The sequence below is a fragment of the Ranitomeya imitator genome, chromosome 3 (genome assembly GCF_032444005.1).
Source record: "Ranitomeya imitator isolate aRanImi1 chromosome 3, aRanImi1.pri, whole genome shotgun sequence".
Taxonomy (NCBI): Eukaryota; Metazoa; Chordata; class Amphibia; order Anura; family Dendrobatidae; genus Ranitomeya; species Ranitomeya imitator.
Genome location: NC_091284.1, coordinates 564225646 through 564248096, shown reverse-complemented (window position 1 = coordinate 564248096; position 22451 = coordinate 564225646). Strand labels below are relative to the sequence as shown.

The following is a 22451-nucleotide window of genomic DNA, read 5'->3' as shown; positions in this document are numbered from 1 at the left end:
TCCGCTAATGTGCGTCGCTGTTGCGTCGGCGACGCAGCGGCGACACGCCCCTATGTTTAACATAGGGGACGCGTGCGTTTTTTTTGGTAGCGTTTTTCGACACGTGCATCGTTTCCGACGCTAGCGTCGGACGCAGGAAAATGCAACAAGTTGCATTTTTCGTGCGTCCGATTTTCGTCAAAAAACAACGCACGCGTCGCAAAACGCAGCGTTTTTGCGCGCGTTTTTTGAGCGTCGTGCGTTGCGTCGCCGACGCACCGGCGCGCAACGCTAATGTGAACGTAGCCTAACTTATTTTTTTGCTGAATGAGCCACATTAGGGCTTGTTTTTTTGCAGGATGGTTTGACATTTATTTATACCCATTTTATCTACACATGACTGATCGCTTTTTATTCACTTTTTTGTGAGTCAGTAGAAAGAACAAGCAACTTTTTTAATTTTTCATTTATGATGTTCGCCATGTGGAATAAACAACAAACATTCTGACCAACAATGCAGTTATTAAACTGTGCTTAATCAAAGAAGTGTTGTTCCTTTTTTGATTAAAAAGCTATAACTTTATTAACACAAACATAATACATACAATTAAAATAGTGCCCTTGAACCACAAAAGTCACAATGGTGGCAGGTAAGCGCTAGCAACACGCATAAAAGAAAAGTTGCAAAACATTTGATTGTTAGTATTTATCAACTGCTACCAAAAAAAAAAATCATAGAGCATGCTAAGAAAATACCTCAATTATACCCAGTTAGCTATCCTTGATTTCATGCAAAACACTTTAATATTTATATTTATTGATTACTGAGTGAGCAACGAAGTCATAGCAACAGCAGTGAAACATCAGAGGGAGACCAGCTAGAAGCAGGCTGCCTCATTCTGAAGCGCATATCTGGTAGCCAGAACACGAGGGAGTAAAGAGCTCTATGCCGTCACTTCAGAGAATGGCAGGGCAGTTGATTCCACATTGGCTGTCCGACCCATCATACACAGGAGGCTCGGTGGCAACTTGTGGGGGCCAGGGCGTCTCAAGGGTCCCTATAAAAAGCCTCAGGCCACCGGTCATACGTGGTTCAGAGGCACTATTTTAATTGTGTGTATTATGTTTGTGTTAATAAAGTTATAGCTTTTTAGTCAAAAAAGGAACACCACTTCTTTGATTCAGCACAGTTTAATAACTGCATTGTGGGTCAGTATGTTTATATATTTAGTAGAATGTTATCCATCCCAAGTATGAGGTAATGGGTCTGGGTTATATGTTTAAAACTGGCATGTTATTTATTTAAGTATGTATAGAGCGGGTTGTTCCGGAAGCAGCAATACCAATTGTGTACTTTTTTGTTTTATCACAAATGCTGCGTATTGTGCGGCAAAATGAATTTTAGTGATTTGCGTGTGCATGTTGTGTTTTCGTATTTTATTTTTTTTTTTTTTTTTACATATTTTCTGTAACTTTTTACTTTCTTACTTCATTCCACTGTGGGTCATGTATCATTTTCAGTTTGATCACTGGTTGACTCGTGTAATGTGCATGAGACTGTCAGTGTCTTACTGACAGCCTGCGAGACCCAGCTTATGCAGGTATTTCTCACAAAATCAGAATATCATGAAAAAGTTAATTTCAGTTCTTCAATACAAAAAGTGAAACTCAGATTATATACAGGTTGGGCCATTTGGATCCAAAATGGCCGCCATGGTCACCACTCATCTTGAAAAATTTTCCCCCTCCCATATACTACAGTAATGTGCCACAAATGAAGTTGATATCACCAACCATTCCCATTTTGTTTAGAAGTATCCATATACATGGCCCACCCTGTAGAGTCATTACAAACAGAGTGATCTATTTTTAGTGTTTATTTCTGCTATTGATGATTAGGGCTTACAGCCAATGAAAACCCAAAAGTTATTATCACAGTAAATTAGTATGATTAACAAAAAACACCTGCAAATGCTTCCTAAGCATTTAAAAAGGTACTTTAGTCTGTTTCAGTAGTCTCCACAAAACAGCTGGGGCCACAGCTGACACCTGTAGGAATGGCAGCTGCAGGGCGCTACTATTCCTCAGCACCGTAAAAAAAAAAAAAAAAATCGGTGTGGAGGAATGAGGCCCGTTAACGACTGCCGTTAAAAGGTGTACCATCGGTCCTTAAGGGGTTAAGCACCTGACAATCTTGCCTAGCTTTAAGACATAGTTGCTGAAAGATCATCCCCCATTGCCTTTTCTAGGCCCCACTCTCAGCTGCCAGGCCTATTTGAGATCAGATAGAAAAATTACTGAGGCTTTTTCCAAAATTACTAGTAGACTTAATTATGAAGGATTTTTGGTTTCTTCTTAAAAGGGTTGTCTGGAATCTCCTGTGCAGGCACCGGGAATGGTTGGCCATTTGATAGCAAGTATACAATTTGCTTACTTCCCATCGCATTCTGACTAGACTTGTCCTGTCTTACTCAATACACTTGCATTGAGCAAGGCCCCACATGCCTAGTCGGCACTTCATTGCGTGTATGTAAATCACATACATGTGGTCACACAATAGTCCCTGGATAATCCTAACAGCATGCAGCGCATGCACTGTAAGGGGTCACAAGTCTGCAGTCACATCAAGTGACTGCAGACTTGTACCCTAAGGCCGGAATCATACATACGCGAGGTACGGCTGAGTCTCGCAGGTGAAAACCCAACTCTTGCGCCGACACTCTGGAGCAGAGCGTGCAGCAATACATGGAGCTGCACACTCCGCTCCCAAGTGCCGGCGCCAGAGCTGGGTTTTCACCTGCGAGACCCGGCCGTATCTCGCGTATGTGTGATCCTGGCCTAAGGCCAGACATCCCCTTTAAGATAAACAGAGAATTAGTTCATCATGCATTGCTTATATTCTTTAGTTTAAGGTTTAGTGTTCCTGCATGAGTGTCCAACCACATGAGAAAATATTAGAAAGAAGACGCAAATCACAATAATGTCCATAGGAAAAAATATTTTATTTTTTTAAGAACAAATTCAGTTTGAAACAGACGTGGAATGTGAAATTGTAGAGTTTTGTTGTCTGGTAGGGAAGGGACTGAAGGGCTAAATACAATGTGAAACTAAAGCAAAAGTTGTAAACCTAGGGAAGGCTATCTCGTTTCTTAAAAAAAGGAAACAAATATTTATAAACTCAGGCATAATACTGTGTTACTTACAAAATTGGACAAAAATTATTTTAAATAAATATTCATGGTACACAATTACGGCACATATATGCAGCAATTTGGCAACCTTTTTTTACCTTTTCTTCCTCATTACAGTGCAAAGGGAAATGACACTGCCTTTAAACAAGCGGTAGCTAAATACATAGCAAAAATTCAATTTTATACAAAACATTTTGCTTAGACTTTGTAAAAAAATCCAACATTGCTCTATGTACACAATCTAGTTAAGAAAATCCATTTTCTGTCTTTTTTTTTCCCATGTGTAATTTTCTATATTAATATTTTAAAAAGGTGAATAAGGCTACGGACACACCCCAAATCCAGATACAGTTCTTCATGTATTTACAGCATCTTCACTTTGACATAATGGTGCAAATTCCTAAGTCAGGTGACTAAGGATCATATGATCTCACAAGCAAGGCATTTACAGAAACTGAAAAAAAAAATTTCCAAACCTGAACCGACTTCTAAACAAAAGGGAACAGATTGAAGATTGTCATTCGGCGTCAGACACAAAACAGACGATAAAAGTAAAATGGTTTGACACTGTATGCAGGTTGTTGCAGTTGTGATTTCGACTTTCACAGCTTAAATTAAAAAGACGGACGTGGTCAATTTGTTAAAAAAATAAAGCGTCCTTTCTATAGCACATAGGATGACCTAAAAAAAAAAAAAAATTAAAAAAAGAAACGGCACCACAGACGGAGTAGTTCCTGTCAACGTAGTGAACCTACATAGTGACAATTCTGTGCATCACACTGAATTGCTAGAAAGGAAGATTTGTGGCATATGCCAACAAGGACTTGCCATCTTGCATTTGTTTAAATGACCACACAACTATTCCTTTGTGCCAATGTAATTTTCAGGTCCAAGAATTAAAAAAGAAAAAAAAAAAAAAAAGGATCAATCAGTCCTTTGACAGTTCTCCGTTGCAGGTGCTCCTTAGAGACTCGAGAACCTTAAAACGTTGTTACTAATTTTTTTTCTTTCCAATTCAGAGAGCAAAGTGTTACCATAGAAACAGGACTGTGTTGATGATATCTGTTTTGCATAGCACATAAATGTAGGAGAAAGAAGGAGGAAAAAAAAAAAACACAGAAAGGGAAGATGGTGACAGGGGAGAAAGGTAGAAGAAAGGAATAACTAGGTATTGCGCTCTGTAACCTGCTGAAGTCTAGAAACGTTGTTGCATTAAGGCAAAAAGGAAATTCTAATGTCGAGAATGGCTGACATAACATCTTCTCATCTTTGTTACACGTATGATGCAGTAACACTGATTTCCTGCTTTTTTGGGCTTGAACTTCCTAGTCTGCTCTTGTGTGAGACGCCTTGAGAGGGCTTTGTTATTTTCCTCTTTTTTCTCACTATTGTTATTTTTGGACTACAGTTGTTTTCCTCCCGCCACAGAAGCGGCTTCCGACTCTGTTCAGTAACGCCAACAGTTAAGCCTAAACTGGATTTCACATCTTCTGGTGGGGCAGGCTGTGCAATATTAAATTATATATTAGTAAAATATTTTTTTTTTTTTACTATATATCCCCTGTGTGCTATACACCTATTAAATAAGTCTTTTTAATTCTTTCCTGTTCTTCATACTAATAATTTATTTTATACCTAAGAACTGTAAAATGTTTGCCACATGTGCTTTTCTTTGAAATAAGAGCACCAGCGAAATGCCATGTCAGCTAAGATTCCTATGCCGCACTCCTCCGCGAAAGCATGACCACAAAGCAAAAAAAGTGTCCAATCGTTCTGTAAGAGCCAGGTAATGTGGCTTTCTCAAAAATATACCAATGAGAAAAAAGAAAAAATAATTAAAGTGGACATGTGGAATATTTGCTCTGCTATGACCTCGATGGTCAGATTTGGCTTTCGGCTATTGAAAGCTTTTCCTAGCTGAGGAATATTATGGTCAGTATAGCACCTGAGTCTGCTTCTAAATTCAGTCACAACAGACTAGGAGTTTCTTATAACATCCTCTTATTGCCTATATCTCCAACAGTCTAGCCTCATAGTCACTTACTATTGGCCTTCTCTACCTGCTTTTGCATTCGTCGTGAAGGTTTTCTGCATTCGTCATACTGCTACTACAGATAGAACTCCTTCAGCTGCAATCTTACTCCACTGCAATTCACTTGCCTCCTTAAAACAAAGATATCAAAGTGCTTTGCTGCCTCTAGGTTCCTGTTCCATGCCTTATTTCAGAGGCAGCAGCCATAGGGTTCAGCAGTTTATCCTATGGACTCCTGGGCTTGCCGACAGTCTGACTTCTTTTGCTGGAAGGCTCTGTATTAGCAAATACAATTTCCATAATATATTACCCATTCGAGTGTGACTGCGGTAGAAATGGATGGAGCACAAGTCTACAAAGGTTAATGTTCCATTAGTGATATAGGAGGTGGAGTGAAGGAAGTTTGGTGTGAAGGTTAAGAATCAACCTAGACAGAGAATATGAAACAGTGATGGACTAAAAGCAGAAAATGCGATTTTTTTTGTGTTTCCTCGTAAGTCTTACACACATGTCGCTGATAAATCCAATATGCACTGAGAAAGCTAGTCGATGTGGAATCAGAAGATTGCATTTCAAGATAAATATTCTAAAGCATCCTTAAAATGCCTAAAATTTAAAAAAAATCTGTGATTCTGTCTATATTAACCTGGTTTTGTATGCGCTTGGATGCCTGGTGCTCATGGCTTAAAAAGAGGGTGAACATGACCAGGGTATAGCTTTCAGAATGGGTATTTTGTCATAGTCTTCCAGCTCATAGAAAGCACTTTTCACAGGAACCATCAGATCCCATGCTGTGCAGCTCAAAGAGGCATTCTCTGAAGAAAGGTTTTCACTTGTGCCTGGTCCCCAATGCAAGTCCATTTTTATGCATAAGGAATCACCAAAAAAACCCCATCAGGAAGCAATGGACCTTGCTTATCCTTAATATTGTCATAAGGTACCACCACTATCCTCAGACCTTGTAGTAAATATTTGCTGGACTCTGTGGTGGCATTTCCTGCACAATGTAAACAGGATGTCCATAATCTCCGCTGACCTTTTCATAATGGGGACAGAAAACACTGTCTGCAGTCCTTAGAGGGATGATAATGTCACTTGGCTCTGAACCATTATTATTGCCACTGCGCTTTGGTGTGGCTAATGTACTAAGGGACAAAGTTGTTGTATGTTGAGGTGAATGCTTTCTGTGTCGTCTTCTGTATTTCAACAAAAGCACCACTAAAGTGATTATGATGACGATGAAGATGATGCACCCTGAAGCAATCCCTGCAAATAAGGCCACCTCGGATCCTATGATACTCGTATGTCCAGAGTTTTTGCCGTCTGTGCTAGAACCTAGGGAGAAAGAAAGCCAAACATTAAGATCCTTGAATAAATGAGTTCCTGTAGTATTTGGCTGCCATGATCATTATGAATTCTCTGCAGAATTCCTACAGTGAACTGGCTCTCATCTAAACTCTGACATTCAATTCCCATTATAGGTAGCAAAATGCAAACGTGATCAATATTAAACAAGACTTTGTGTCTCATAATCTTACTTCTATGCTGATGTTCAACCACATTGTTTCTTTTATGGACATCCATCAACCAAGACAGCCAGACTGGATGCTGTGCGTCTCTTCTAGCAATTGCTGGACGTCCTGTTACTATATTACACTACAGAAATCCCCAGAGGAGTTGCCCTAATAGTAGGAAACATTATCTTATTGTTCTTCGCTGATTAACCCATTTAGTGCCTGAGGGAGCTAAAGCTAAGTCCCTGTATCCTGATGCAAGTGACAGCATTCGCTCTAACCAAGGTCTCAAGGCAGAAGAAGCCATCTACCCTCCTGAAAACCAAAAGTTAATTTGTGCAGCACAGTAGAAATATTAATGATTCTGCTTATGTAATACACAATTAACTAAACAAATGACTACACATCTGGCAGGCAATAAAAAGTGTCACATTGAACAGTCTGATATTCTGTGCTCTCAGCACATTAGGAATTAATTAGAATAAGCACATAGAACATAATGAGCACAATAGGGGATATTATGGATGCGCACATGGTGCGCGACTCCTCCCACTTTTCACATCAGCGGGTCATGCCACACCATACCGTTACAATGGTTAGTTATAACACTTCCGTACATATGGCATCATTGAAGTCATCCTGTACTTATAATTTATATTCAAATAAAATGTAGCCATAAAATCCCTTTATTATTGCACTTAATCATTAGACAGCAACTGGGACATATTGGAAACCTTTAGGCTAATGCAGATCAAAATATAGAAGTTTATTTTTCACATGTATTAACATGAACTACTTTCTGGATCTGCTTGATCTCTAAATATAGAAATAGAGATATTCTGGGAGAGTACGATATTCCTGTCTGTACTGTCAATGTTAAAAGCTCCCAATCTCTAAAGTGATCTCTTGCTGGGATAATAGTATATAACACTAGAATACAGAAGGGTGTAACAATAAAAAAAAATTCCGTGTATTCTGACAGACATGCATGCAGAAGAATGACAATAGAAAGCTAGGTAGATAGACATGGTTAGAACAAGAGCATTTTTACATGCGGACTGAGACTTACTTGCAGGGCTGTTGACAAATGGACTAGTGGTTGAGCTTTTTCCATTTGAGCCAGCCTGTTCATCTGGACGTTTAGATGGATTTGAATTCGGATTGGAACCTGGAGAGTCAGGATCTAAAGAGATAAAAAAAAGATATATAGTTTTACTACAGAAGTATACAGAAAAACAAAGTATTTGGGCAAGAACACAAAGGAACAAGGACAAAAATTTCCCTTTAAGAAATCATGCAACGCAAGTTATTTTAGACTCAGATTGTAAGGCCATCTGCAGGAACTATAGGGATTCTCACAGTTGGCAAGCAAAGCTCAGCAAATGACATTTCAATTTAACAGAGTGAGTTGATTGACTACTAAACCAAGGTCTAATTGGAAATATTATTCATTCTTGACACTTAATCGGTTATCTATATGTGAAGTCGCAAAGACGCGTATATAGATTATGTGATAAATAATAAATCTGCTGAAACAATATTTAACGGAAGCAAAGGCATAATCATTATTAATATTCATTTATTTGGGTACACGCCTAAGGATTGGATAAAACACAACAATGTCTGAGATCTATATCTACAGGAAGGAGAAGCGGTCAGGGCACTCTACACAACACCGTTATGCCTAGAAAGAAATACATTCTCAGCTGTATACCTTTATCCGAAAATGTATATTTTTTTGGTAATTATAATTTTCAGGTCGACGGCCAACTGCCTAAAGATAGCCATTCATGAGACAGCAATCTCTCCCAACTGCCCCTAACATGTACACTGGGCTTGGTAGGGTGTTTTCAATGAGAAGAAAGCTGCTGGCACACACCTCTGGCGGCAGCTTATTGCCTATATGGACAAAACGGAAATCATTTCAGTTTAACCCCTTAGTGACCGAGCCAAATTTTTGAAATCTGACCAGTGTCATTTTATGTGGTAATAACTCTGCAACGCTTCAACAAATCCCAGTGATTTTGAGATTGTTTTTTCGTGACACATACTTTATGATAATGGTAAATTTAGTTCAACATTTTTTGTGTTTATTTATAAAAAATATAAAAAATTTGAGAAAAATGTTAAAAAATTAGCAATTTTCTAAATTTGAATGATTATCCCTTTAATCCAGATAGTCATACAACAGCAAACCATTAATAAATAACATTTCCCACATGTCGGCTTTACATCAGCACCATTTGTAAAATGTTATTTTATTTTGTTAGCATTTTAGGAGGTTTAAAAATGTAGCAGCAATTTCATTTTTTCAAAGAAATTTACCACATTTATTTTTTTAGGGACTTATCCATGTTTGAAGTGACTTTAGGGGTCCCATATATTGGGAAACCCCCAAACGTGATACCATTTTAAAAACAGCACTCCTAAACATATTGAAAACTGCTGTCAGGTAGTTTATTAACCCTTCTGGTGCTTTACAGGAATTAATGCAAAGTGACATGACAGAAATGAAAATGTGTATTTTTACCACCTAAATGTTGCTAACTTCTAAACAGATTACTATAGCCGTCAGACTTTAAGGCCGCTATTTGGTCATGAATTGCCATCGCAAACATCAGGACAACAAAATCATGATCTGAGGGCACCAATTGGGATAAAGAAGAAGCCCCCACACTCTGTTAACCATTTATAATGATGTAGTCACTATTCACAGCAGCATCTAAGGGGTTAAACAGATTTAGGAGGTGCAAATACTGATCGTGGCTGATACAGCAAGTTGTCAGCTATAGCGTACAACCAACAGATGCTGGATTGTCATCTGTACGGGGAGGCTATTCTCTTATATCTCAGGTCAGTTAAAAGACGTATTGGCGGTCATTAAGGGGTTAAATTGCTTGTGCTTTCTCTCCCCAAAACTACCTGGGGTATGGTTTAGGGCCCCTACACACATTAAAGCCGGACAAACCTGCTGGATTTCGTATAACCGGCCAACCTTCTAATGTGTATGGGAATACACATTAGAAGTTGGCTGTTTATACGAAATCCAGCAGGTTTGTCTGGCCTTAATGTGTATAGGGGCCCTAAAGAAGAATATACAACATTTATATAAAAAAAATTTGCAAGCAGGTTTTTAAACAGAAAAGTATCCCACTTAGACCAAAATAAGATGAAAGAAAAAGTTACATCAACTGCAAGTTAAAAATCATAAAAAGAATACCAAAGTGAAGTTTCTCACCTTGCCCAACTTTCATAAGGATCTTCATGGCTTTAGTTACACATACACCTCCTTGCTGGTTATTCACACCTTCTAAAGAACCATTCGATGTAGCTGCAGAGAAACAGGTAATAAAATGGTTAAAACAAATTCTGTATTGTATACATTGCACAGATGCATGGTCTGTTAGTTGTCTACAGTCCACTGCAAACTAATGACCATTTGATCCCAGAGTCACAAAACACTGTAAATTCTAATCTGGGGGAATTGAAGGCTTCCACCTGGAATCGCTGATTTAAAGTGTTTTCCCACATTTGTGCCATTTATTATATTGTGTAAATAAGATCAGGAAATTGCATGGATGGTGTAATGTATCAGGTAATTGTTGCCATTAAGAATAGTTAGCTGGCTCCTGTCAAACCAATCACAGAACATTTCATCATATGATCTTGCATTCAAAACAACATATAGGATTTTGATTAACACAATCGGTCTGATTCGTATGGCCACAAGGGCCTATGTTAGACATCAAAGGGCTTCTGGCAAACTTAAAAATGTTCTCAAGTTTCCTTTTTTTTTTAAGGGTAAAGCTGGTCACAGAAGTGCTTATTTATTTATTTTTTTTGCTATTGGCCATCAGCTCAGGATACCCCATAAACAGGTTTGGCTTTGTTTTTTCAATAAAGAGGACAAGTTTACCTGCATGGCTGGACATAATCAAATGGGTTGGCTACTAGGACAACTCACTAAATACTATATTCAACCTTGTATAATAAAACATCTTATACACCCTTCCCATGCCCACGCCGGGTCTCCCCAAGTTCGCATGATATGGTTATGCCTCGGGAGCCGTACAGCTAATCAGCTACACTCATTTCTTTCAGATGAACCTTTGACATGTCGGCGTTGCAGCACATTAGCGTCTGCTGATGTGCTGCGGGCTAAAGAGGCATAACGCAATGTGGGTCTTGGAACAACTTGGCGCCAACATCTCTGAAACGCAGCTGGAACGGCAGACGAGTATAAGAGGCTTTTATTTTACAAGGGGAATACAGTATTTAAGAAGGGGTTGTCTGATTAGTGGACAACCCCCTTAAGCATAATCCTTGCTTTCCTGAAAACTAGCCATACACGAGTCCGGCAGGGCCAGCTGATCATCCAATGGTAATGGGGGTGCCCCCCAAAGACATGTTTGGAAAGATCAGCGGCTCCCAGTATAAATTTACTAGATCTAGTCTTGCATAACCCAATCATCACTACTAGCCTATATCTCCTAGTGGCATGCCTGGTTTGTGAATAGAACTGTAATTTGTATTTTTCACACAGACAATACTTTGGCTCTAGGAAGACGCTTACTTCACATCCACTAATTGTCCAGATATTTCATTGTATGAGTACAGCATGCGTGTACCACCCATCCATCTATTGTTGACATGACGCTACCTCTCACAATGCCTATAAATGTCTCTTTACCTTGTCTATATCTGCACTTGCATGTACTACACAGTCCACATTGGCTTTGCTTTTTTCCATTAACACAGTCATTCCAATGTCTCCCTCTAAAACCCTCTCAAACTTATTATTCCAAGCCCTCCTTTAAGGAAAGAAAAAAAAGCGATAGTAATCTAATCTATGAGTACATCTGACAGCGTGACACTAGAACACAAGGCTCACAAAATAATGGAGACATCGGTTTTTTTTTTTAGCGGAAACAAAAATCAATAGCAAGCAGCAGCCCTAGACATAAATCAAATGTGTCTTTGATAAAAGTGTTTTTTTACAACCTATTTGCCGATGTACTGGCAAACAAGATAGAGGAGAAATAGGTGCACAGAAAGTAAAAGCCGTGCTGGAGCTATGCTGAAGCATTTTTTTTTTTAATTGTAAGAAAAGCTGCAGGGTGCCCTGTTCTTTGTCAGCGACAAAATGTATTTACCATTGAAAAAAAAAAAAAAAAAAAAAAAAAAAAAAAAAAAAAAAAAAAAGAGTCTTGCATCTTGTGTAAAGCGGTCAATCGTGGATTATATTGGAAGATGGTGACTGGCTTGCTAGTGTGCGGCACAGGAGGAGTTAATGCAACACAACATTTTATAACAAAATGGAACCCACCTATAGCATAGTTGATTATAGAAGCGTCAGGATCCAATTCCACCTAGGAGCCTCACGTAATAGAATGCCAACATAAATCTGACTCAAGGAAGCATTTCTCTATATCAAAAGAATTCGGCTTCAGAACTAGAAACCGCAGCTCCCGCTAAGCCGTTTTGTCATACTAGTGCATGTTACTTTAGTATTACCATTATTATTTAATTTTTAATGCAGCATTTCATAAGGGCCTTTATGTCGAGTAATTTTGCATGTCACAGTCTTTCTTGCAAGATCTTTTGGAGGTTCCGAAAATAGCTCTGGGCACTGCAAAGCTCATCCTTAAAATGAAGCGTTATCTGGTCGCATAGCAAAAGGCCAAAGCCACATTACACCCTTAATTAAAACTGACTACTTGTAACAACCTCTGTAGGGAAATTCAGAACAACAGCAGTTTGGATGAATTCCTTTGCTTCCTTTTCAAGGCACAATAAAGGCTTTTTTATTAAGCAAACACATGAAATGACTGGAAGGCCTTTCTGATATTGAAGGGGTATTCTCTGTGGCCATTTTGTATTCTAAGCAGATGACAATGACATTTAAAGCAAACGCTTTAAATCGAATAGTCAAATCACCATAGAAACCACCAAAGAGAGCAGCTATCAGGTGACCATATTTACATTTCAGACATTCTAATGTTAATAAAAGGTATCAAGAGTCACGCCGGAACATTCCAACAGGATTAGCTTTGCCTGCGGCGCTACAAAAACATTGCATTTTATTTGTGAATTATTCAGTAAAAATGTTACTTTTTCTAGCTTATTTTATTTCCTAAATCTGTCTGAAGAGGGAATGCAGGTTCATATCCCCGAGGTCTAAATGAAGTTCTAATTCAGATTAGCTTTGAAAGTGTTTGCTCACCCATTATAGGCATTATAAGATCACATCAGTTATCTTGTACCAGTCCTTGGTTACATATGGCTGCATTGTAGCAGATCTTTTATTTCCCTTACTATGGGAGCTTTTGCAATTTAATGGCACGGGTTATATACCACGTTAGACTAGACCAGTGGAATCGCTACACAACTAACTCTGTATTATATACAACTCTATACCTTAAGGCTAGGGTCACATTGCGTTAGCGCAATCCGCTAGCGCTAAACGGATTGCACTAACGCAATGTTTTCTATGGGGCTGCGGTCGGGGTCGCGGTAACGTCCCCGCTCTCGCAGATCCCCGATCTGCGAGAGCGGGGAACGGACCGCGGGCGCGCCTCGGACACTGCAAGCAGCGTCCGCGGCACGCCAGGAATCACCGGCGCGTCGCTAGCGCGTGCCGAACATGGAAGCACGTTCCCATTAGCGTGAATGGGCGCGTTAACGGCCGCGTTGCACGGCGTTAATTTCGCCGTGCAACGCTGTCCGTTTAACGCGGTCCCATAACGCAATGGGAACCCAGCCTAATGGAGTAGACCTACATACCGTATGTGTGGTTTGGGGTCAATTTGATTCACTGTGTATGCTTTATTAAGCTTTTGTCTATGTCTTACGTTATTGCAAAAAGGTGTTTTTTTTTTTTGCATATCTGCTTGTTTGTGTTATATAGGTAATCCTGCTGGTGTGAGGTATTCACAGACTGGTGCATTATATATCATGGTCACAACTATACTCCTTAGGTTGTGTTGCTTTACCCTATATTCCAATAGTGCTGTTCATGCAGACATCTTACACTGTACTATATATTATTATTAGCTATTACAGTGCGTTTGGGGAGGGATCGCATCTAGGAGGAGGGTTCTATTATGGGCCATTTGTTCATGTTTCTAGGTCCTATGTGTGACCAATTTTAAATGCTTTTAATTGTGTGCTCCATGTGGTTGTTTCCAATGTCCATGAGTGTTATTCTAATAAAATTTGTAATTTTCATACTTAATCCATTGCCTTGGGTGATCCCCTTTATGGTCTATTTCTTGTGTTTTTTCATGGCTGCATTGTAGCTCACAGCGGGACTCATATCTATTGGTTGTCATAGAAAATAGTCTACAAATGATACATCCATAAGCAGTAGGATAGATGAAGAGGTATTCCCATCTCGCTAGGGTATGCCATCAATTCATGAGCAGTCAAGAACCAACCACTGGGATTCCATGTGGATCTTACCATGGTATGCCATCACTTCATGGCTTATGAAGATCAAACCACTGAGATCCTAGAAGATCCTGCCAGGATATGCTATCACATCATGGTTAGTGGAAATTCATTCCCTTCAAGGATGTTGGAGATACAACCACTGATATTCCAGCAGATCTAGAAAATAATGGTGCTGCATGATGTCTGCAGAGCTTTCAGTCCTAGGACTGGTAGAGATTCCAGTGTATCTCACCAGGATATGCCCTCACATGGTTGGTAGAGATCCAACCACAGGGAACCCAGGGGATCTCATCAGGATATGTCCTCACATCATGGTTGGTGGGGCTCACCAGGATGTTGCATGACTTCATAGTTGTTGGAAGAGCCAAACACTGGGATCTCGGCAGATCTAAATAATAACAGTGCTACAAGATCACTGAAGAGCCTTCAGTCCGAGGATCGCTGGAGATCCCAGAAGTTGAATAGGCATCAAACTATAATGTAACGTCATACGCTAGTGACGGGATACCTTTTTAATTATATCACTTTATGAAAATATTAAAAAGGATGCAACACCAACCAACACAACCAAGTAGATGAGATTCAGCTGCTAACCTTCTACCTCCTAGCGTCAGGTTTGTGAATTTTAAGAAATATTTGTTTGAATTGTTTAGAAACCGTTTTGCATGATCTTATAGTGAACATTTATTGGATTTTGTTACAATTTAGATGTTTGAAAAGTGTACACATTTTTTCAGAAACCACATTTAAAGCTGAAATGAATTAGTCATTTGCATTGATGCAGCAGCCTTCACTTAGAAATGTCAGACTTAAATGGATCTTGAAAATACCCATATTAATTCTTCAATGACGGATATATCACAGTGCACGCTCAATAGCTTTTACCTCATTCAAAGAAAGAAAAGAAAAAAAAAAAAAATGAAGAAAGCTCTAATAACTCAACACATTATGAACAGATTTGCCCAATTTGTGCTATGGTTTTAGTGGATTGGGTTTTTGTCTCCATAATAAAATCACAACATTAATTTCCTGCCATTTAAAAGGGAATTAATAATCCCGACCTCTTGTTTTTACAAATGCAATAGCCAAAAAAAACTTAAAGAGTGGAGGCAAAATGTAATGTGCAATTTCTAGTGCCCGAGGCTGAAAGCTGTTCCTACTTTAAGAGCATTTGCTCCAATTATTTTATCATTTGCTCTTGGATTTTGTTGTCCTAGGAACAAAGTGCTACTGAATTTTTAATTTATGATGCATGGTGTGAATGTTAACATAAGAAATGTAAGATCTCCTTCTTAATTAAGATAATGATGCCTAATGTTCTCATTAAGTTTATTTTTAAGGGCCATATGAAGGTGTGAATATAGCATAGATGTGTGATATGTCTTTTCCCAGTTGAGAACTATTGTATGTATAGTTTAGTCTCTGTTTCTGGACAGTAATGTTCTATAGAAAGTCTAAATAAATTATCTGATTGCACTTAAGACGTTGAACTTGCTGGCAATTACTTAGTGTGTTGCTCAGCCAGTCACAGACTGGTTACCAGTTCTACAACAGGTGCATTGCTCCTGATAACATATGGCACAGCTTGGCTACTTGGCATATATACCCCCCACTGACAATGAGAAGGTGAGTGCTTCACTGTTTTCTGTACATTTGGCACATCAGCTTTGATGCCAATACCATTTGTCCCCAGCATGACATGGTAAGCAACAGATTGAACTAGAATAAGACACCAGTTATTTGTTGGTTCAATGTGGAGTCAGAGTCGTGGAGTTGGAGTCAGTGTCCATTTTGGTGGAGTCAGTAAAAAAAATGGACAGACAGCCTCCTAAAATATATAATAAATTGGGTACATTAGTTTAATGCAGAATGTGATGTACATTTTTTTCCTAAGAATTTGGGAAAGTTATAAAATGTCCTATAATTGTCTGTTCTTGATCAAAGGATCTCGGCTTCGGAGATGAATCTGTGCTGCACTTTATGTGCATGCTCAGCGGTGAGGCAGTGCTGTGGAGTCAGAGTCGGAAGTCAGGGAAATTGAGGAATCGCAGGTTTGGCTTATCGACTCCACAGCCCTGCCTATATGTCTTGGGCAGGAGTGGTAAGGTTTGTCTATACATTACTGCAATATGAGTAGAAATATATGTAACTTTGTTGAAGGATTGCAAGTACCGTTAGTAGACTTCCATATTTCCTCTGTTTGGTTTCCCCTAGGCTCAAAAAAAATTATATGGCATCTCTAAATTTGAGGCACCAGAATACTTCACTTATGAAAATTGTTAGCTGGCTATATTTTATTTGTAAGCTTTGGCTTGAAAAAAAAGGCTTTTACTTGGTGAAACGTTGCCACATCTTGTTGCTATGTATTTTTAAAGGATGGAACACAAGCTAAGTTTTTCCATGAAAGTGATGTAGTCTGGTGCTGCAGATTTCTTGAGATACAATATGTTAAGGCTACGTTCACATTAGCGTTTTGCGTGTTTGCGTCGGGCGACGCAGCGGCGACGCATGCGCCATGCGCCCCTATATTTAACATGGGGGACGCATGGACATGCGTTGTGCGACGCATGCGGGGTTTTTTTGCCGCAAGCGGCGGGCGTAGAAAACGCAACAAGTTGCATTTTTCTTGCGTCCAAATTTCGGCAAAAAACGACGCATGCGTCGCAAAACGCAGCGTTTTTGCATGCGTTTTGGTGCGTTTTTATTTGCGTTGTGTCGCCAACGCAGCGGCGCACAACGCAAATGTGAACGTAGCCTTAGTTATTTTCTTGGAAACAGTCTACAACTTCTTAAGAAAATGTGACACCAAACGGAATCATGACTCCAAGCAAATACTCAAAGCTTATTCAACCAATATGCCTCTGGAATACTAAAGCTGTCTATAGAGATTCTCAGAATAGGTTTGTCCACACATCAGTATCTGACCCACAAAACAAAGCATCTGTTCGGTTGATCAATGTCTTTGGTTTGATTAAAGGGGATATCCTTCATGCCATTAGGCATATCATTGCTAGGTGGATGAACAATGGCATTGAAAACAATGGATGCCAACCTGCTACATTGTTAGCTCTGCTGTTTGGAACACATGGCTCATGTCTGTTCGACTATTTACTGTATCTATATATCCGTTTCCTTTAGTGTTAGAAATGCTAACTCAAATTGAAAAGCTATTGAATCAGCAGCTAAAACAGAAGCAGCAGGCACAATCTGTTTCTGGCTAGGATTTTTATACAGTCCCCATGGAAGGGAAGTAATATTACATTTTAATATGTCTTCATTTGATCGTTATTACCCTGCCTCCCAGGAGACTAAGCTGCTGCATAGATCTTGGCTGATTTTGGCCTATCAAGACAGTAACACTGCACTAATCACATAGAGCTCTGAGCTGGCTGCCTTTTTACTTCTACATACATTCTCACTGACGTGGGTTGAAGAAAATGCAGCAATAACAGCCAAACCCCATCCCCGGCAGCAGACTATTGTATCAGATAGCTGAAGACAGAGTATCTGTTTTCTAATTACGTCTAGAGTGTAGTTTTTCCTTCATTCTGCGCGCGCTATGTGGTAATTTAATCATAGTGTGCGATGAATAACCTGAGAGTTTTTAAAGCCTAGTTAAACGAATATTCATTTCTCTAGTCATATCCATTTGAGTTTTGCAAGAGAAGGAGGTAAGTAATAAACATCCCTCGTCTCGGTAAAGAAAAAAAAAAATCTATTCTACGCAGTAAAAAAAAAAAAAAAAAAAAAACTGAAAAAAAGGGGAGAGAAAGCCTTTAGAATTGCACATTATTAGGAAGCAATCCTTATTGCGAGCTGTACCTGATCTAATGTCCGCTTCACAGGATTATCAAGCTCATAGCTCTTATCAGAAAATACTTTGGCGGCAGGACCACGCTCTGCCTCCTCTCGATTGTCTGCTTGCCTTACAGTGCATTCTGCTGGACTGTCTTTGCAGCCTGTCTATTACTCTATACCATGTGACCAGCTGACATCAGGAGTTAATGCAGTGTCACGGTGTCATCAATTTGATAATCCACTAGTAATCCTTGTCTCTATATTTATATCTTTTTATATCTACAGCAGCAACCAGAAGCCTTCGTTCCCCGGGAGTCAGACTTTGCACAGGGTCTACAGTGTTTTAAAGGCAAGATCCGAAAATATTAAAAAGAAGCAGAGCACATGATCCCTCGCTGGGAAGGAATTATTCTAAGGTGCCTTAGCCAAGGCTGACAAACAAGTCATAGTGGTCAAAGTAATGTTAGAAAGCAGAAATGTAAAAGCACAGTAAGATCACAGAGAACTTGGTGCCAGGGTAAGTTACTGTATACTATAACTAAACAGACAAGTAGGGGCTCGGAAAGTGCAGCAATAGCGCATTCATTGGGATTCCCAGAATAGAGAACATCATGATTACTTCACCATTTAGTTAATTTTCATTTTTAACAATTGATCTATAAATGTGTACGTGAAAAAAATGGTACCGCTGTTATTTTGCATCAGTATGTCATTCGAGTGTCCATCAGCGTACTGTCTGTGTCAGTGGTGTAATCATTTAATCAGTGTACGGTTTTTGTGTCAGTTTTTATCATTAGTGTGCCAGTGTACAGTCAGGGTGTGCTTTTTTTACCATCAGTGTAATGTCTGTATTTCATTTTTACCATCAGTGTTTTTCACAAACAAATAAAATTAGAAAGCTTCTGTTATCCTTTTCAATGTTTAATATAGACTGATGCCAAACATGTGTTACACGTACTTTTCACGGACCCATAGACTTGTACAGGACTTTTTCATCTGTGTTACCGTGAAAACGTGGACATTCCTCCATGTGTTTTGCATACACACACGGTCCGTGTAAACACAGACAAGAGAATAGCACCATAGATTATAATGGATACTTGTGGTATCCAAGAAAAAAAACAGATGCAACATGTAAGTTGGAAGTGCAAAACACAGATGTCTAAATGGGGCCTTACGTAAATATGAGCAAACTGACTTGCACTGTCCTAGTCTGGCATTCTAGTCCTAGTCACTAGGATAGATATAGATTATATATATATATATATATATATATATATATATATATATATATATATATATATATATATATATATATATATATATTCACACTGCTCAAAAACCTGCTCAAAAAAAATAAGGGGAACACTTAGATGGCAGACTATAACTCCAAATAAATCAAACTTCTGTGAAATCAAACTGTCCACTTAAGGTACCGTCACACATAGCGACGCTGCAGCGATACCGACAACGATCCGGATCGCTGCAGCGTCGCTGTTTGCTCGCTGGAGAGCTGTCACACAGACAGCTCTCCAGCGACCAACGATCCCGAGGTCCCCGGTAACCAGGGTAAACATCGGGTAACTAAGCGCAGGGCCGCGCTTAGTAACCCGATGTTTACCCTGGTTACCATCCTAAAAAGTAAAAAAAAAAACAAACACTACATACTTACCTACCGCTGTCTGTCCTCGGCGCTCTGCTTTTCTGGTCTGGCTGTGAGCGCCGGGCAGCCAGAAAGCAGAGCGGTGACGTCACCTCTCTGCTTTCCGGCTGACCGACGCTCACAGCCAGTACAGGAGGAGTGCAGAGCACAGCGCTGGAGGACAGACGGCTGTAGGTAAGTATGTAGTGTTTGTTTTTTTACTTTTAGGATGGTAACCAGGGTAAACATCGGGTTACTAAGCGCGGCCCTGCGCTTAGTTACCCGATGTTTACCCTGGTTACCAGCAAAGACATCGCTGAATCGGTGTCACACACGCCGATTCAGCGATGTCTACGGGGAGTCCAGCGACGAAATAAAGTTCTGGACTTTCTTCCCCGACCAGCGATCTCCCAGCAGGGGCCTGATCGCTGCTGCCTGTCACACTGGACGATATCGCTAGCGAGGACGCTGCAACGTCACGGATCGCTAGCGATATCGTCTAGTGTGACAGTACCTTTAGGAAGCAGCACTATATGACAATCAATTTCACATGCTGCTGTGCAAATGGAATAGACAACAGATGGAAATTGGCAATTAACAAGTAACTCAATAAAGGAGTGGTTCTACAGGTGGGGACCACAGACCACATCTCAGTACCAATGCTTCGTGGCTGATGTTTTGGTCCCTTGAATGTTGGTTGTGCTTTCACACTTGTGGTAGCACCTAAAAGTGATAGGAAGGAAAGCATGCCATTGGTCACTAAAATATCCGGTACCATATCCTGGCAGGTGGTGCCCCGACAAAATTACATACCCCACTTGTCTCTCCTATCTTAACCCCACAGTGTCGGACACTGTTTTATCAGAGACTGACTCCTTACCACAAATGGGGTATATAATTTTGTCGGGGCACCACCTGCCAGGATATGGTACCAGATATTTTAGTGACCAATGGCATGCTTTCCTTCCTATGATTTTTAGGTTGTTAACCCTATGTGACCCACAAAACCTATAAGCTCTTAAGTGAGGGTAGGTTTCTATTTTCTTTTCCTGATTTGTGTTTTTACACGTTTAACAGTCACGATGGCTAGACTCACCACACTGTTGAACATTCCACCCTGGTTACATCTAATTCCCTCACTAGGATTTGTATATAATTGTCTGTACATTACGGCCATACCTAATGCAATTCTTTGCTATTCTCATGTTCCGTATCGAGCTAATTTATGCTGTTATTCAATTACCGGAATACTGTTTGACCTAATATTAAGTATCCTTTTTGTATATACCGTACTTTATTTTACTTGGTTTATTTTCTTTTGTTTAGTACATTGATGAAGGTCTAATTTGACCAAAATGTCTACTGTATGTACTATACTTTATTACATTTTCACTGCATCTCACGACGTGTGTGCCAAGTTTATCCTTAACCCCTCTGTGACCTTAGACGTACTATCCCGTCGAGGTGCCCTGGGCTTATCTGACCCTGGACGGGATAGTACGTCATAGCCGATCGGCCGCGCTCACGGGGGGAGCGCGGCCGAGTGTCAGCTGCTTATCGCAGCTGACATCCGGCACTATGTGCCAGGAGCGGTCACGGACCGCCCCCGGCACATTAACCCCTGGCACACCGCGATCAAAGATGATCGCGATGTGCCGGCGGTGCAGGGAAGCACCGCGCAGGGAGGGGGCTCCCTGCGGGCTTCCCTGAGACCCCCGGAGCAACGCGATGTGATCGCGTTGCTGCGAGGGTCTCACCTCCCTCCCTGCTCCCTCCAGCCCCGGATCCAAGATGGCCGCGGATCCGGGTCCTGCAGGGAGGGAGGTGGCTTCACAGAGCCTGCTCAGAGCAGGCACTGTGAAGCCTGCAGCGCTGCATGTCAGATCAGTGATCTGACAGAGTGCTGTGCAAACTGTCAGATCACTGATCTGTGATGTCCCCCCCTGGGACAAAGTAAAAAAGTTAAAAAAAAAATTTCCAAATGTGTAAAAAAAAAATAAAAAAAAATATTCCAAAATAATGAAAAAAAAAAAAAAATATTATTCCCACAAATACATTTCTTCATCTAAATAAAAAAAACAAACAATAAAAGTACACATATTTAGTATCGCCGCGTCCGTAACGACCCGACCTATAAAACTGTACCACTAGTTAACACCTTCAGTAAACACCGTAAGAAAAAAAAAAAAAAACGAGGCAAAAAACAACGCTTTATTATCATACCGCCGAACAAAAAGTGGAATAACACGCGATCAAAAGGACAGATATAAATAACCATGGTACCGCTGAAAGCGTCATTGTCCCGCAAAAAAAGAGCCGCCATACAGCATCATCAGCAAAAAAATAAAAAAGTTATAGTCCTGAGAATAAAGCGATGCAAAATTAATTATTTTTTCTGTAAAATAGTTTTTATCGTATAAAAGCGCCAAACCATAAAAAAATGATATAAATGAGGTATCGCTGTAATCGTACTGACCCGAAGAATAAAACTGATTTATCAATTTTACCAAACGCGGAACGGTATAAACGCCTCCCCCAATAGAAATTCATGAATAGCTGGCTTTTCGTCATTCTTCCTCACAAAAATCGGAATAAAAAGCGATCAAAAAATGTCACGTGCCCAAAAATGTTTTCAATAAAAACGTCAACTTGTCCCGCAAAAAACAAGACCTCACATGACTCTGGACCAAAATATGGAAAAATTATAGCTCTCAAAATGTGGTATTGCAAAAAATATTTTTTGCAATAAAAAGGGTCTTTCAGTGTGTGACGGCTGCCAATCATAAAAATCCGCTAAAAAACTCGCTATAAAAGTAAATCAAACCCCCCTTCATCACCCCCTT

At 39.9% G+C, this 22451-nt stretch overlaps 1 protein-coding gene across 1 annotated transcript in view; it reads right to left on the bottom strand.

Moving 5' to 3' along the window:
• Positions 1 to 2962: 2962 nt before the first annotated feature.
• Positions 2963 to 22451, bottom strand: part of EFNB2 (ephrin B2) — a 56965-nt gene continuing 37476 nt past the window's right edge. The window contains exons 3-5 of the mRNA XM_069757942.1: positions 9955 to 10047; positions 7786 to 7899; positions 2963 to 6537 (exon numbers count right to left, since the gene is read on the bottom strand). Coding sequence (XP_069614043.1) covers positions 6155 to 6537; positions 7786 to 7899; positions 9955 to 10047 — 590 coding nt within the window. The 3' untranslated portion in view covers positions 2963 to 6154. The remainder of the gene's footprint in view (positions 6538 to 7785; positions 7900 to 9954; positions 10048 to 22451) is intronic.